This window comes from Pan paniscus, chromosome 4, assembly GCF_029289425.2.
Source record: "Pan paniscus chromosome 4, NHGRI_mPanPan1-v2.0_pri, whole genome shotgun sequence".
In the NCBI taxonomy this organism is placed as follows: domain Eukaryota; kingdom Metazoa; phylum Chordata; class Mammalia; order Primates; family Hominidae; genus Pan; species Pan paniscus.
Genome location: NC_073253.2, coordinates 172,540,838 through 172,557,646, shown reverse-complemented (window position 1 = coordinate 172,557,646; position 16,809 = coordinate 172,540,838). Strand labels below are relative to the sequence as shown.

Genomic DNA, 16,809 nt, shown 5'->3' with positions numbered 1-16,809 from the left:
GGGCCGGGGCGGCGCTAGGACCGAGCGAGCGGAGGGAGCGAGCCGGGCGGAGCCAGCGCCCCCCGCCCCCCGCCGGCCGGCTCCCCTCCCCCGGCCGCTGGCTCGCTCGGCTCGCGACGCTGCAGAGGCTCCGAGGCGGCGGCGGCGACTCCCTCTTTCCCTCCCTCCTCCTCCGTCCGCCCGTCCGTCCGCGCGTCTGTCCGTTCGGCCCGGTCCGGCCCGAAGCATGGCCGGCGTCAGCTTCAGCGGCCACCGCCTGGAGCTGCTGGCGGCTTACGAGGAGGTGATCCGAGAGGAGAGCGCGGCCGACTGGTGAGCCCCCCGCCCCCGCCCCCGGCCCCTTTGTCCCCGCGCCGCCGCCGCGCCTTTGTTTCTCTCCCGCCCCGCCGCCCCGCCGCCCCGCCGCCGGGAAGGGAGGGGGACCCCGAAATGGTGCAGCGGGCCGGGAGGGCCGGGAGGGGCTGCCTTTGTGCGCGCCGGGGGAGGGGCCGGCGGGCCAGGCGGGGCACTGCCGGGCCCCGAGCGCCCGGAGGCCGCCCAAGGCGCGCGGTGGGAGCGGCGGCCGGACGCGGCCCGGAGGCGCGGGGTCCCGATGTGGGGCCCGGGGCCGCGTGGCCCTGCGGGAGCCCATCCCCCACCCTACCCCCCGGGCCCGGGGGACAGGTGTGCACGGGGCGGCCAAGGGCACCTTCGCCACCTTCGAGCGGGCGAGGTCCGGGCGGGGACGGGGCGGGGACCGAGCTAGCGGAGCCAGCGCAGCCTGCCCGGCTCAGCCCGGCCCGGCCACAGCACAAAGGAAAGCGAGGGCGGGGGAGGAGCGGAGCGGGCTGGGGGCCGGGCGCCCCGCCCACCGGGGGGCCTCTCGGAGTGGGCCGCCCTCCCCCCGAAACCTGGGCTGGAGTGAGGTGGAAGGATGTTTGCTGCCACATGGCGACCGCGAAGTGACTCCCTTACCGCCGCGGGTCGCGGAGGAGGCAGGGGTGAGCTCTCCTCCCCTACCTGAAGAGGACTGCGGGGGCTAGGCAGTTGGGCTGGGGGGCACCGAGCTGCCTAAGGGGCCAGCTGAGGTCCCTGGGAGGAAGCCCTCTGGAGAACAAGTGTGGAGGGAGCCCCCAAAGACGGCTGAAGGGGTGAACAGATCCACCGGCCCCCAGCAAGGGGCACTCGGTCCCTGATGGGGGAGGAGCTGGGCCGCCCCTCACCCCGCCCCCCAGCTGTTGTCTCCCGCTGAGCTGGGGGAGGGGATGGACCACCTGCTCTGGGGCTGGCGGCCCAGGGTGGTGGAAAAAGGAAACCGAGGGGTTCCTCACAGCCCCATCCTGGAATCCTTTAACCCCCCCGTAATACTCTTCTCCTAGGGAAGGTGCCCATCTGGTTCCTAGGCCTCCTCTCCCTGCTGGCAGATGGGAACAGGTTCTTCTTGAGGAAACTGAGGCAAAGAGGAGGGCGGGTCTGAGGGACCCCGCTTGGGTTGGCCTCACCCGCACACTGGGAGGGCAGCCAGGTGGGGACTCTGACCTGGGGGCTTCTGGAGGAGAGGATGAGATGGCTGGGCATCCATGGCATGGTACTGCAGCACTGGCCAGCAGCCAGGCCTGGAGGGATGGACGCGAGAGACAAGCTCTCGTGTCCTGCAGGTCAGTCACAGGAGAGGCCGGCACAGGCTCAGCAGGCAGGCGGCCCACCCATTGTCCCAGCCCTGTCCCAGGGGGGCTGAGATCATGGGAGGAGCTCTGGGCAAGTGGCCGGCTTGGCCTGGTGAAGGAGCTGGCTTTGGGATAAGGCCCCGCCTGGGGAGAGGCACAGCTCACCCCAGAACACCTCCTTTGCCCTCCAGCCTGGAGGGGTGTTGTCTACCAACACCCCATTTTCTCCTAAAAGCAGAGCTCTGGTGGCCTATTGCCAAGGCCACACAACCCCTGTTGCCCCACATCCTGCTCAACAGAGGCCTGCCCCCACCCACCCCAGCAGCATCCGTGTGGCCAAAGCGAGTTATTCATCACTGGTGTGCGTCAGCCCCCATCTGGGTTGTGTGTGGGACACACACAGATGCACACATGTACCCTCGCACATGCACACATTCGTTCACTAAGGGCCCAGATAACATTTTGAAAAAGGGGTGTGAGGATCACTTTCTACACAAGAGAATATGAATACCCCAGGGCCCAGCATGGAACCAGGGGTGCAGTGAGGTCTGAAGACTCAGAGGCAGACCCTGCACATAGGTCCAGAGGGAGGGGTGTCTTGGGTAAATTGCTGTCTGCCCCCCGACCTTTACCTTGCCTCCAATGGGGAGGGGTGGTTGGGGGAGTTCACTCCTAGGTGGCAGGACCTCTGAAGTGCACCACTACTCTGGCACAGGGAGCAGGGGACCCAGGAAATGAGGTTGTATGGTGGGAAGGGCCACTGTTGTCCTGGTTGTGATATGACTCACTGTGATCATACACAAGTTCCTGGTCCTCTTGGAAAGAAAAGGGATTGGGCCCAGCACTACCTCGGATACTGAAGGCCTTTCTAGCACCACCATCCTGAGAGTGATGGTCCTGCGGGGTCCACCTGCCCTCAGCCCCCCACTCCAGCTCACCCCCCACCCCAGCTCACCCCCCACCCCAGCTCACCCCCCACCCCAGCTCACCCCAGGGTCTCTGGAACTGCCACATTCCAGCTCCCACCTCACGCTAGTTCAGTTTATCTGGCTAGATGGCTTTTGAGTTGGTGTCAATATCACACATACTTCTGGTATGCGGTGTGCTGGACCCCAGGACCCAGAGAGCAGGATGTGCTGATGGACTGAGTCAGCGTTCCTGCCTTCACCAGGCTTACAGTTGGGGGCAGTGTCTGTCTCCAGGAGTTGGAGCTGGTGAGATGTGTAGATGCCTGGTCGCCTACCCCATCCTGATTCCCTGTGGTTTCGCCAGCTTCCACCTGGTGCACCACCAGGCTCGGGGTGCCTCTGATGTGGTTGAGAAGCACTGGTCTTTGTATTCCTGCTGGGATGTGGTGGGTGCTCTGGGAGGGGCAGCTCAGGAGAGGCTGCTGGGGGCCAGCACTGGGCTCTGAAGAACGGAAGCATTCCACTGGGAATAAGCGTGGGGTAGAGGAGCAGGTCTTGCCTTCCATGTGAAGAGAACTACATAGGCAGAGGCTTCAGGGTGAGCCCTGTCCAGAACCCTGCTTGGGTCAGGGAGCCGTCCAGTGTGTCCCAAGTGTGTGGTGTGGACAGGGTGGTCCAATGGAAAGGCAGTCTGGAGGGTTTGAACTGGGGTATGGTTTCTGCTGGGGGAGAGCTGCGGCTGGAGCAGGAAGAGGTGGCCGGAGGTGGGGAGCCAGGGGCTGAGGATGGAAGGCGCCCCGGGGAGCCTGGGCAGGCCAAGACAGGTCCTCTCAGAGGGAGGCTTGATGTCTACAGCAGTCTCTAGGAACTAGGGTCCCTGGGCTCTGCATTAGTTTCTCATCAGTGCATGGAGAGAGACAGAGCCTGCTTCTCCCAGGGCCCTTTGTTCCCGTGGTGGGTTAGGGCAGCAGGACAGGTGGTGGGCCAGCTGTGCTGGAAGCATCTGTCAGGGCCAGGCTGGGGCTGGGGGTAACAGTTGAACCAGGAGCTCCCAGCCCCACAGCCCACCTGTGTTCCTTCCTGGAGGTAGGAAGCCGGGAATCCAGGAAGGGGAGGCGCTGAGGCCATTTGGTCCTGGCCACAACCTCCTGAGATGTCCCCTCCATCCCTCCTGCCTTCATTTCCTTTGTCCCTTCACTTCTGTCCTTTCTCTTCTTCCTCCTCTCCTGGTTTCTCCCTCTGCTTCTCCCCTCCTCTTTCTCTTCCCCCTTGCCCTCCCTTTCTGCCTCCCCTCCTCACAGCCCCAGCCTCCTGCCTTGGCACCTGGGGAATAGGAGTTTGGAGAAGGGGTTGAGAGCCCTTTCAAACTTCAGGGACAAGGCCCTTCCTCCTAGGCCCCGGCTCTCCTCCCTCCCAGAGGGTCCTCAGCCTGGGCCTGCATGGGGTGATGGAGGAGGCATCTCTGCCTTCCCTTCTGTGCAATGGTTGCTCTGTCACCGCAGCCTATCAAAAGGAGCCAGGGCACACAAAGCTAGGGAGGAGGAGGAAGGAGGAAGGCCACCAGGTCAGCTTTCTGTTAGAGCTCAGACAGAAGGAAAGGCCAGCAGTCTCAGGAAGCCTCAGCCAGGACTGAGGCAGCCCAGGGGCTGGAAGGCCTGGAGCTCAGGCATGGCCACCCCGGGGCCAGAGTCTGGGCGAGAGTGACTGCAGTGACCTCATCCCCATTTCAGAGAGGCGGAGATTGAGGCTGAGGGCGGGTCCCCAGGGTCCTTTGTGTTCAAGGAGAATGCAGTTGGGGTGGGCCAGTCGTGTGCCAATTGCAGGGTTGCCATGGTTACTGGGGGATGCCCAGAGCTGTTGGGAGCACCAGGTTCTCTCTTCTCCTCCTCCCTCCCCGGGGGAGGGGCAGCGGGGACCAAGGCACGTGCCAGGTAAGTTCCTGGCACTAGCCAATGGGGGATGAGGATCCTGGTAGCCAGGGAACGGTAACCAAGGAACCGTCGCCTTGGAATCTCCATCACACACCCGCTCCACTGGGTTGTAGGCTGCCAGGGCCAGGGCCAGGATGCTGCGCACTGAGCTCGACCAGCCAGCAATTTCTCCCCTCACTGCCTGCGCCCCCCTGACCCAGGCCTCCAGCAGCACCCTGCTGGGGCTCCCGCCTGAACCGATGCCTAGCCCTGTTGTCATGGCTACAGCAGGAGCCCTCCCCGTTCCTGTCCTACCCCCTCCATGTCCCTCTCCCTCCCCAGAGCCGTCCCCACCCAGAATTGGCGGCCTGGGCCCTGACAGTTTGACAGCCACCCCTCCCTCTCCCCAGGGCTCTGTACACATATGAAGATGGCTCCGATGACCTCAAGCTTGCAGCATCAGGAGGTAGGAATTCCAGCCATTCCCTCGCCTTCTTCTCCACCCCCTCCTCCTGGTTGTTTTCTTCCCCACCCACCTGGCTGTAGGCCACCTCCCTGCCTGCACCCTGCAGCCCCACACTTGTCTGGATCTGGCGGGTGTCCTTCCTCCAGTCATCCCTGTGTCCCCAGGCTGGGGAGGAATCTCAGAGCCTTGTTGAATGTTGGACTTCTGAGGCTGAGCCTCCAACAGGGAAAGTGACTTATCTGAAGCCACACAGCTGGGACGCTTTGGGGGAAGGGCCCTATTCACCGCCTTCCCCAGAGCCAGAAGGCTTGATTGTGCCTCTGGGCACTGGCACCTGGTGAGACATGATGATGTGTGAAGAATGAGACCTGAGAGTGAAGAACAAACACTTCCTCAGTCCTACCCCAAATCGGGCCCTGCAGGAGTCACAGGCAAAGCTACATCCCTGTGCGCCACCACCCCCACACATACCAACACAAAACTGGGACCCACGGACCCCAGAGGCCAGAAGACCCCTGGGGGTGCCTGTGGAGGCCTGGAGGAGTCTTTGCTTTGAGTTCCAGGCTCTTTTTGGGAAGGGTTTAGGAGGCAGAGAGACCTGACACTCTCCTGATTACCCTAGAAGGGGGCTTGCAGGAGCTTTCGGGACACTTTGAGAACCAGAAGGTGATGTACGGCTTCTGCAGTGTCAAGGACTCCCAAGCTGCTCTGCCAAAATACGTGCTCATCAACTGGGTATGCGGCCGGGGCTGGGGAAGGGGGCTGAGGGCCCAGAGCTGCTCATCAACTGGGTATGCGGCCGGGGCTGGGGAAGGGAACTGAAGGCCCAGAGCAGTCGCCCTCCCCGTCGGCCCTCTGACACCCGTGGAGAGGGAACCCCACCCTCTTCCCACCCCGGGGAAGATGCACCCTATCGTGTAGGGGCCCCCTTGTCCTTTCCTGACCCCCTCTTTGCTGGGTACTTTGCAGGTGGGCGAAGATGTGCCTGATGCCCGCAAGTGCGCTTGTGCCAGCCACGTGGCTAAGGTGGCCGAGTTCTTCCAGGTGTGTGTCAGGGGCCAGCGCTCTTGGGGGTGGGGACAGCCACCAGGGTCCGTGTGCTGGGGTGGTGATGGCGGGAGGATGGTGCCGCCTGAGCACTGCCGTCTTCTTGTGGAAGGGCGTCGACGTGATCGTGAACGCCAGCAGCGTGGAAGACATAGACGCGGGTGCCATCGGGCAGCGGCTCTCTAACGGGCTGGCGCGACTCTCCAGCCCTGTGCTGCACCGACTGCGGCTGCGAGAGGATGAGAACGCAGAGCCCGTGGTTAGTGTGTGTTTGGCACCCGTGGGCTCTGCCTGCGTGGCCTGGTGCCCGAGTCTGGCCTGCCCGGTCCCTCTTAGCTCTCACCCTTTAGGTGTCGGGGGCTCCTGGGGCATTCAGCCTGCTTATGCTGGGTCCTTCGACACTGCAGGGCACCACCTACCAGAAGACGGATGCAGCTGTGGAAATGAAGCGGATTAACCGAGAGCAGTTTTGGGAGCAGGCCAAGGTATGGAACCCTGAGCCCGGCCTGGCTGAGCCGCCCCTCATGGACCCCATGGGGCAGGTCTGAGTCCCTCACTGCAGTGGCATGGCCCATGCCACGTGCCCCGCCCCCAGCGCTGGGTTAGGGAGGGGCTGGAGGGGCAGGGTCCAGGCGCCTAGGCTCGGGGCCTACCCTTGTTCGCACCGGGGCTTGCAGAAGGAAGAAGAGCTGCGGAAGGAGGAGGAGCGGAAGAAGGCCCTGGATGAGAGGCTCAGGTTCGAGCAGGAGCGGATGGAGCAGGAGCGGCAGGAGCAAGAGGAGCGCGAGCGGCGCTACCGGGAGCGGGAGCAGCAGATCGAGGAGCACAGGTGAGCCTGCCCGCCCGGAGCGCTCCAGGGGCCCCCGGGCGCACCCTGACGGGTGCTGGCTGCTTATCGTTCCAGGAGGAAACAGCAGACTTTAGAAGCGGAAGAGGCCAAGAGGCGGTTGAAGGAGCAGTCTATCTTTGTAAGTTCTTTGCCAAGGCTCCCGGTCTCTGGGTCAGGGAAGTGAGAATGGTCCCTGTGTTCCTGGGCCTTGTGGGGAGATCAGTGGCTCAGGGACAGTGGTGGCTGTTCTGGGGAGCTGCATGGGCACAGGGTGCCATGGAGCATGAGGCCTGGCACCTCATCACGTGGGGCTCTGGCCTCTGGCCGTGGAAAAAGACTACTTTGGAGAAGCTTGTGCTCTAGATTGGAAGAGAAACTCCATCTAGACCCAGACCCTCACTGACCAGGCTCCCCCTCCCCTCCCCTGGGGGCTCTCGGCGATTAGACACTGTTCTGCACTCTGAGGGGCCACAGGAGTGAGGCAGGCGGCATGGGTGAGCCTGGGCCAGTGCTGAGCATCTGTAGGCAGTGTGCAGCATCTCCCTGGGAGCAGCCCCTTTGTTCCAGGGGTACTGTCTGAATCTCCACACATTGGGAATGGCCCGTAGGTCCTGTGGATTGGTCCCTGAGAATCACAGCAGAGTCACATCTCCATGCTTTGAATTTAATATTTTGGAAATAGCTAATGTCATTCAGGACTGAGCATGGCTCAGTTCAGGAAGGGAGGTGGGTTGATACTCATCTGGATTGGGACTGTGATGGGCAGATGCAGGGCTGTGGGGACTCAAACGGGCTCCGGAGTCACCCACAGGAGGCTGAGAGAGAGGAGGCAAGACAGTCCTGCAGGCAGCAGCATTAAGTCACTCCAGTCACATCTGCCCTTGGATGGGGTGGGGATGATGTGTGGCTGGTAAGCTCCAGCCTCAGTCATTCATTCAACACACACCTGCCACCTGCCACATACAGAACATGGTGGAGAACGAGCTGGGTAAGATCTTTTTTTCATAAGTTGATTCATGTATTCTTTTTTTTTTTTTTGAGATGGAGTCTCGCTCTGTCGCCCAGGGTAGAATGCAATGGCGTGATCTTGGCTCACTGCAACCTCCATCTCCCAGGTTCAAGCGATTCTCCCGCCTCAGCCTCCTGAGTAGCTGGGATTACAGGCGCGCACCATCATGCCTAGCTAATTTTTGTGTTTTTGTAGAGACTGGGTTTCACCATGTTGGCCAGGATGGTCTTGAACTCCTGACCTCGGTTGATCTGCCCGCCTCGGCCTCCCAAAGTGCTGGGATTATAGACGTGAGCCACCGCGCCCAGCCACATGTATGTAACTGTGGCAAAATACATAAAATGTACCATTTCAGTCATTTTAAAATCTGCATTTCATTAAGCGGCATTAAATTCATTCACATTGTAGGATAACCACCACCACCGTCCATTAAACACAAATTCTGCCCTTCCCCACTCGCCAGCTCCTGGCAACCACCATTCCACTTTCTGTCTCTATGAAGTTGACTACTCTGGAGACCGCCACGGTGTTTGTCCTTTTGCGTGTGGCTTATTTCACTTAGCATGATGTCCTTAAGATTCATCCGTGTTGTAGCATGCGTCAGAATTTCCTTCTTTTTGAAGGCTGAATCATATTCCATTGTATGGATATACCACATTTTATTTATCCTTTCAGAGTGAGGTTTTTTAAAATTTTTTTATTTTTTTAATTTTTTTGAGATGGAATCTCGCTCTGTCGCCCAGGCCGGAGTGCAGTGGCGCGATCTCAGCTCACTGCCAGCTCCGCCTCCCAGGTTCACGCCATTCTCCTGCCTCAGCCTCCAAGTAGCTGGGACTACAGGTGCCCGCCACCACGCCCGGCTAATTTTTTGTATTTTTAGTAGAGACGGGGTTTCACCATGTTAGCCAGGGTGGTCTCGATCTCCTGACCTCGTGATCTGCCCACCTCGGCCACCCAAAGTGCTGGGATTACAGGCGTGAGCCACTGCACCCGGCCTGCCTCCCAGGTTTAAGTGATTTTCCTGCCTCAGCCTCCCAAGTAGCTGGGATTACAGGCGCCCACCACCACGCCTGGCTAATTTTTGTATTTTTAGTAGAGATGGGGTTTCACCATGTTGGCCAAGCTGATCTTGAACTCCTGACCTCAGGTGATCCACCCGCCGGCCTCACAAAGTGCCGGGATTACAGGCATGAGCCACCACACCCAGCAGATAAAGTTTATTATTTATTTATTTATTTATTTATTGTATTTTTAGTAGAGATGGGGTTTCACCATGTTGGCCAGGATGGTCTCGATCTCTTGACCTCATGATCTGCCCTCCTCAGCCTCCCAAAGTGCTGGAATTACAGGCGTGAGCCACCTCGCCCAGCCAAGTTTATTTATTTATTTATTTTTATTTTTTTGAGACAGAGTCTTGCTCTGTTGCCCAGGCTGGAGTGCAATGGCACAATCTCAGCTCACTGCAACCTGTGCCTCCTGGGTTCAAGCGATTCTCTTGCCTCAGCCTCCTGAGTAGCTGGAATTACAGGCGTGCACCACCATGCCCAGCTAATTTTTGTATTTTTAGTAGAGACAGGGTTTCACCGTGTTGGTCAGGCTGGTCTCGAACTCCTGACCTCGTGATCCACCTGTCTCAGCCTCCCAAAGTCCTGGAATTACAGGCGTGAGCCACCGCACCCTGCCTGATAAAGTTTATTTATTTATTTTATTTTTATTTATTTATCTTTTTTGAGATGAAGTCTCACTCTTGTCCCCCAGGCTAGAGTGCAATGGCGCCATCTCAGCTCACTGCAACCTCTGCCTCCTGGGTTCAAGCGATTCTCCTGCCTCAGCCTTCCAAGTAGCTGGGATTACAGGTGCACGGCTCCATGCCCGGCTAATGTTTGTATTTTTAGTAGAGACGGGGTTTCACCATGTTGGCCAGGCTGGTCTCAAACTCCTGACCTCAGGTGATCCTCCCACCTCGGCCTCCCAAAGTGCACTGCACCCAGCCCTGATAAAGTTTATTTTTTTGCTAACATTTCAAACATACACACATGCAGGTAGACAGAATAGTGTTGTGAACCCCCTGAGCTGATTTATTTTCACCAGTTATCAACATTTCAGGTAAAGTCTGAAGGAGCTTACCATTATTTTATAGTCCCATCTGGCCCTTCAAGTATAGTTCACGTGAGAGTGACAGTGGACATTCTAGCAGGTCAGTGTGGTACCCTTTCAATCTCAGGTCCTCTAAGGAAGGGAATATGCGAGAGACTTTGGGATTTAGCACCGTGAAATGCTTTCTCTTGGCTTAAGGAGCTGTTGCTTTCTCTCCCCTGTTACGAATTGTGTTCCATATCTGAGTTCCCTTTTTGCCTGGCCTGCAGGGGAGCTCCCGTGTATCTGAAAATGCTTTAGGCACAGCAGTGGCTTTGACCCATGTGGTTAGTGCGTTGATCTCTCTCCTCCCTCTGGGCCTTACTTGTTTCAGTGTTCACATGGTTGGTAGTTTATTAAAGCCTTTGTGGAGGGCTGGGCGCAGTGGCTCATGCCTGTAATCCCAGCACTTTGGGAGGCCAAGGCAGGCGGATCATGAGGTCAGGAGATCGAGACCATCCTGGCTAACATGGTGAAACCCCGTCTCTACTAAAAAATAGAAGAAATTAGCCGAGCGTGGTGGCGGGCGCCTGTAGTCCCAGCTACTCGGGAGGCTGAGGCAGGAGAATGGCGTGAACCCGGGAGGCGGAGCTTGCAGTGAGCCGAGATCTCGCCACTGCACTCCAGCCTGAGTGAAAGACTCCATCTCAGATTAAAAAAAAAAAAGCCTTTGTGGTAGTTGCCTCTGGTCCTTTCTTTGAACAAGGCAGAGGAACCAACTGAGATTACAGCAGGCAGTGGGCAGAGCAGCAAAGGCTGGTGGGACACAGGCTCATGGGAAGGTGAAGAGCCTAGGCTGACTGGAACCCCGTGGGCTGAGGAGTGGGGGAGATTTGATTGGGAAAGGAGAGCAAGGGCAGAGGAGGAGTTTAGACTTCATTCTGGGGGTCACAAAGTTATCACTGAGGTGATAGCCCTCCTGAGGTGGGATACTACGAAGGGCCCTTCTCCCAGTGCTCCTGACATAAGCTAAAATTTTAGATTATAGGCTCAAAAACAGAGCGGCCCTGGGATTTCACCACCTTAGCAGCCCCTCCTGCCCAAGCTGCCACCTGAGCAGCAGGGGACACCGACTAAGAAGCCTTTGGTGTGTGAGTGCAGTTGAGCAAACATGCGCCCGCCTTGTGCTGGCCACCCACCGGGAGACCCCGGTCCTCATCCTGCGTTGCTCACAGCGGAGGGGGGAGGTGCCTCCGGAAACAGGAACTTAGGATGTGGTGTCATCGTGGTGGAAGCCAGGAGCACCCTGTGGGGACCCAGAGGAGGAAATGACCTGAACAAGCCCGGGACCTCTTCCCCAGGAAGCAGTGGCCACGCTGCAGCTGGAAACCAGAGGGCCTGGCCCCCGGGTGGGGAGCAGGCATTTGGGAGGGAGGCCAGTCTCCCATGCTGAGGCATGGAGGTGGGAACGGGTGTGCCTGTTCTGGGAACTGACTGCGTCGTGCTGAGGACTTGATGTCTACATCTCACAGTATGTGGGCGCCTTGGGGTGGGGGCCGGCAGGGGGTGGTGTTGGAGAGGTGACGGCTAGGTCAGGCAGGGGTGGGGGACGTAGGCCAAGCGCGGGCGCTGCCCACCCAAAACCAATGTGTGCAGTGGGCAGGTGAAGCCAGTAGGCGATGGTGGGGCCGGGGGTGAGCGGGTGGCACACGCCTGTCTTAAGGGGGCTGCGGCGAGGCCCCGGTGATGGCTGCTCCAGGCTTGCAGGTGATGTCGCCAGGGCTCTGGCACCTCAAGAGAAACTGGGACCCTGATTTCAGTATGAAAGTTCCTGGTTTTTAAGTGGTGGCAACTAATGAACATGGTTTAAAAATATCATACCAGCAAAACAAAAGCCATCTGTGGGTCATATTTAGCCAGTGCTTGCTGCGGCTCATGGGAACCCCTGAGGGATTTTAAGCTCAGGAAAATCATGGTCTGATCCGCATTTTGGAAAGGTCCTTTCAGGGCCTATGGAGAGCAAATAAGGCAGGTAGCAGTGAGGAAGGCTGGACCATGATGCCACGGTCCAGGCAGCAACATTGGGAGCATGGCGGCCCCGGCACTAGGGTAGGAGGTCCGAGAAGTTATCTGCAAAACAAGGAGCACTTCTGGAGGGCCCTAGGCACCTGCTTAGATATGGGGATGAGCAAGTGAGTGAGTGAGCCTGGTGCCCAGAGGCCTGGCAGGTCAGAGATGAGGTGGCTGAGGGCCCTGAGGGAAGAGAGGGTCTGTGTGACTCGGTTTGACGGGGCAGAGGTACCACCTCTGAAACCCTTCCTGCCAGATTGCAAAAGAAGCATGGGGGCTGTAAGAAGGCCAGAAGGCCGGGCACTGGTGGCTCATGACTGTAATCCATCCCAACACTTTGGGAGGCCAAGGCAGGAGGATCCCTTCAGCCCAGAAGTTTGAGACCAGCCTGGGCAACATAGGGAGACCCCATCTCTACCAAAAAATTAAAATTAGCCGGGCATGGTGGTGCACACCTGTAGTCCCAGCTACTCGGGAGGCTGAGGTGGGAGGATTGCTTGAGCCCAGGAGGCAGAGGCTGCAGTGAGCCGTGATTGTACCACTGCTCCCCAGCCTGGGTGGTAGGGCGAGAACCTGTCTTAAAAACAAAATCAATAAATAAAATACAGTAAAAAAGAAGGCCAAAAGCCCCTGTGGGGGGTAGGTGCACCAGACACTGTCCCTTTGGTTTCTAGGGTGACCATCGGGATGAGGAGGAAGAGACCCACATGAAGAAGTCAGAGTCGGAGGTGGAGGTGAGAGCTGGGGGCACCAGCCAGGTGAGGCGGACAGGGGTATCTCAGCTTGCCTGGCCCAGCCCCAACCTTTTCCTTGTGCCCTCAGGAGGCAGCGGCTATTATTGCCCAGCGGCCTGACAACCCAAGGGAGTTCTTCAAGCAGCAGGAAAGAGTCGCATCGGCCTCTGCGGGCAGCTGTGATGTACCCTCGCCCTTCAACCATCGACCAGGTAGTCCTAGGCCCCACCCCCCATCCGGCCCCACTCCTCAGGTTGCGGCCCTGAACCTCTCTGGGACTCTCTCGGAAGGGAGGCCTTGCCCAAGCAACCCTTGGAGAAGGCGAGACCCTTCATCCAGCGTGCATCCGCCCACCACTTCCCAGGTGGCAGGACCCCAAGAAGGGCCAGGGATGGTGGTGAAGTCGCTTGTGGCTGAACAGTGGGGAGTGCTAGGGCCTGTGGGGCAGCTCTGGCATGGGCTGAGGCACAGCGCTGGCCACGGGGAGCAGCTCGGCTGGGGTGAATTAGGTCTGGCCTGGAAGGCCGGAATGCATGCGGACTGGGCTCTTGCCCCGGGCCTGAGGGAGCCTCCCGGAGCTTGCACCCAGGTGTCCCCGTTCCGCTTCTCAGTGTGCTGCTTCCGCCTCCCCTGAAGCTCTTCCCTGCCCTGTCTGCTGGTCTGAGTGTGCTTGCCCCATGCTGGGGTCCCGCCACAGGCCGTCCCTGCTGTACTGCTCCCAGGCTGGCTGTGTGTCTGGGGCTGGTGTGAGGCTGCGGCTGGCTTGGCTGATTGTGCCCCTGGCTGAAGGCAGCTTGGACATCCAGGGCCAGGCCCTGGGGGCGGGAGAGGCCTCGGGCAGGGGTGGGGGAGACTGACCCTCTCTTGTCCTCTGTCTCTTTCTCTGTCTGTCTCTCTCGGCAGGTCGTCCGTACTGCCCTTTCATAAAGGCATCGGACAGTGGGCCTTCCTCCTCCTCCTCTTCCTCCTCCTCCCCTCCACGGACTCCCTTTCCCTATATCACCTGTCACCGCACCCCAAACCTCTCTTCCTCCCTCCCATGTAGGTAGCAGCCCCAGGCCTCGGCGGGGGTGGTAAGGAGGGCCCCGCTTCCCAGCAGCCCCCCGCCCTCACTCCCCCAGTCTGACCGCTGATCTCTGGTGTTTGTCCCCAGGGCAGGCACTGCCTGCCTCTTGCCCCTGGCCTTATGGGGCACTGGCCTCCAGGGGCCTAGCTTACAGGGTCTGGAGCTGTAGTCTGGCCCCTGGGGGGGCTGGAGAGCTCCCAGCCCCCACCCAGATTCCAGAGAGGAGGTGCTGGCCAGGCCCCAAGGTGGACAATCCTGTCTCACCCGGCTCCCCCGCCCTCACTGACCCACCTGGGGTTTGTTCCACAGGCAGCCACCTGGACAGCCACCGGAGGATGGCGCCCACTCCCATCCCCACGCGGAGCCCGTCTGACTCCAGCACCGCCTCCACCCCTGTCGCTGAGCAGATAGAGCGGGCCCTGGATGAGGTCACATCCTCGCAGCCTCCACCACTGCCACCGCCACCCCCACCAGCCCAAGGTGAGAGAGGGATGCTACCTGCATCAGGCCTCCCATCATCAGTCCCTGGCTGGGAGCCCCAGGTTGCCATGGTAACCGTTCTCCAGGGATCTGGGCCACCCATCACCAAGACTGCACTGCCCTGGAGGCGGCTGTGTGGGGAGGAGCCCTGGTGTACAGTCAGACCTGCCCTCTCTAAAGCTTAGCACCCGCCCTCTCAAGTGGGAATCGGGCCTTGGCCTTCCTCCCCGAGCTGCCAAGGGGCTTAAAGTCACTGGGGTCACTGGGTAAGGGTGGGACACCTGCATGGAAGTCCCTGGCTCCCTCACTCCTTAGTGGGTGGGCAGGGTCTCCATCCTCCCCGAGGGGAGCCGGTTACATATCTCCTCTGCCTGTGCTGTGACAGAGACCCAGGAGCCCAGCCCCATCCTAGACAGTGAGGAGACCAGAGCAGCAGCCCCTCAGGCCTGGGCCGGCCCCATGGAGGAGCCCCCTCAGGCACAGGCGCCTCCCCGGGGGCCAGGCAGCCCTGCAGAGGACTTGATGTTCATGGAGTCTGCAGAGCAGGCTGTCCTGGCTGCTCCCGTGGAGCCTGCCACAGCTGACGCCACGGAGGTCCACGATGCAGCTGACGCCATTGAAACTGACACTGCCACTGCTGACACCACTGTTGCCAACAACGTACCCCCCACCGCCACCAGCCTCATTGACCTATGGCCTGGCAACGGGGAAGGGGCCTCCACACTCCAGGGTGAGCCCAGGGCCCCCACGCCACCCTCGGGTACTGAGGTCACCCTGGCAGAGGTGCCCCTGCTGGATGAGGTGGCTCCGGAGCCACTGCTGCCAGCAGGCGAAGGCTGTGCCACCCTTCTCAACTTTGATGAGCTGCCTGAGCCGCCAGCCACCTTCTGTGACCCAGAGGAAGTGGAAGGGGAGCCCCTGGCTGCCCCCCAGACCCCAACTCTGCCCTCAGCCCTTGAGGAGCTGGAGCAAGAGCAGGAGCCGGAGCCCCACCTGCTAACCAATGGCGAGACCACCCAGAAGGAGGGGACCCAGGTGCGGCAGGGACTGCCTGGTGGGAGGGATGGGAGGGAGTGGGGGCTGAGCAGGGTGCTGGCCCTGCATTCCTCATGCTTGCACCAGTACCCCCTTCTCTCTGACCCACATTATTTGAGGGGAAGTCCATCCCACCCTCCCTCCCTGGGCCGGCTCTGCTTTTGTTCCCAAGGCAGGCATCCTTGTTTCCCTGGCAACCACTGATGGAATCATTGGTTGCTGGGGAAACGGGCTCAGGCCTGATAGGTCAGCCCCAGTCCTGCTGGGTGGGGCCAAGTGACCTGATGCTTTCCCCTGCAGGCCAGTGAGGGGTACTTCAGTCAATCACAGGAGGAGGAGTTTGCCCAATCGGAAGAGCTCTGTGCCAAGGCTCCGCCTCCTGTGTTCTACAACAAGCCTCCAGGTAGTACTGGGCTGGATGATGGGGAGGAATTTGGGTGCGGGGGCTGGATTTGAGTGTGGGTAGCCACCCCACCACTACCCACCGCTCACAGAGGCTGGGGACACAAGCACGGGTCTGCTAGGTCCCTAATTCCTCTCCCTTTCTAACGCCACAGAAATCGACATCACATGCTGGGATGCAGACCCAGTTCCAGAAGAGGAGGAGGGCTTCGAGGGTGGTGATTAGCGGTGGCGCCAGCCCTAGGCTACCCTTGCCAAGGCCGCCCACCTGCATCGGCCTCTGGCCAGACGGCCCGCCGTGCCTGCATTCGCAGCAGCTCCGCCTGGCACCCACTCCGGATTCCGGCCCTGGCTGGGGACTTGGCCGCTTCCCTACCCACAGGGCCTGACTTTTACAGCTTTTCTCTTTTTTTAAAAAGTTGATAGGAGACTTGTACAGTTGACTGGTTTTCCTCTCGTTGGTAGTTGAGACGCTGTTGCAAATTCCACCCCTCCTTCCCTGGTCCAGATTGTAGCTCTTAGTCCTCCCTGCTCAGCTGGCCGGGTTGGAGGCCTCACCCTGCTTGGGGCCTGGCGTGGGGGGAGCTCTGGTGGGAAAATGTCCCCCACCTCTTTTCCTAGTTTTATGTTTCTTGGAAAAATATCACTTTGTATTCTCTGTCCAGGGCTTCAGATATTTTGCACGAATTTTAAAACATGGCAATAAATGGCTCGTGGGCTCTGGCTCCCTGGGACCCCCTCCCCGCCCTTCTTTTGACCCCTTCCTGTCTGGCCCAGAGGAAGTAGCAGGCCCAGCTGGGGCCCCTCGGCTACCCCCCGTCTCCTGCCGGGCAGGTCCCAGGCTGGAGGCCCTAGGCGCGGTTCAGGTCAGGGCTATGGATGGGGCCCAGGGGCTTTGGTGGCCCCTCCCCAACTCCTTCCTCTTTGCTTGGGTTCCTTTTTCACGTTTAGTAACTGTTTTTTTTTTTTTTTTTTTTGGAAAGCACAAACTTCTGTAACGGGTCGTGCTCATGTCTGTTAATAAAGAAATCCAGATCCCTTCGGGCTGCCGCCTGCCCTGACCCAGGTTCCCAACTCCTCCCACCTCCGAGGCCGCAGCACCTCCTTGCCACCAGGGGGCGTCCTCACCCT

The 16,809-nt window shown here is 59.7% G+C and overlaps 1 protein-coding gene across 4 annotated transcripts; it reads left to right on the top strand.

The window, feature by feature from the left end:
• Window positions 1–10: 10 nt before the first annotated feature.
• Window positions 11–16,719, top strand: DBN1 (drebrin 1). Of its 4 annotated transcripts, none has more exons than XM_034961076.3 (15): window positions 32–312; window positions 4,875–4,930; window positions 5,553–5,665; window positions 5,900–5,974; window positions 6,090–6,236; window positions 6,385–6,462; window positions 6,655–6,806; window positions 6,882–6,945; window positions 12,636–12,695; window positions 12,784–12,907; window positions 13,599–13,736; window positions 14,071–14,241; window positions 14,627–15,276; window positions 15,577–15,679; window positions 15,834–16,719. In XM_034961076.3, exons 1-15 carry the CDS (start codon window positions 227–229, stop codon window positions 15,902–15,904), a joined length of 2,088 nt encoding a protein of 695 aa, XP_034816967.1. In that variant the 5' UTR covers window positions 32–226; the 3' UTR covers window positions 15,905–16,719. The 4 variants fall into 4 exon arrangements, with proteins under 4 accessions (XP_034816968.1, XP_034816967.1, XP_063460385.1 ...); XM_063604315.1 differs by lacking the exon at window positions 32–312 and adding an exon at window positions 959–980; XM_034961077.3 differs by lacking the exon at window positions 13,599–13,736 and having other exon boundaries at window positions 11–312.
• Window positions 16,720–16,809: the final 90 nt, after the last annotated feature.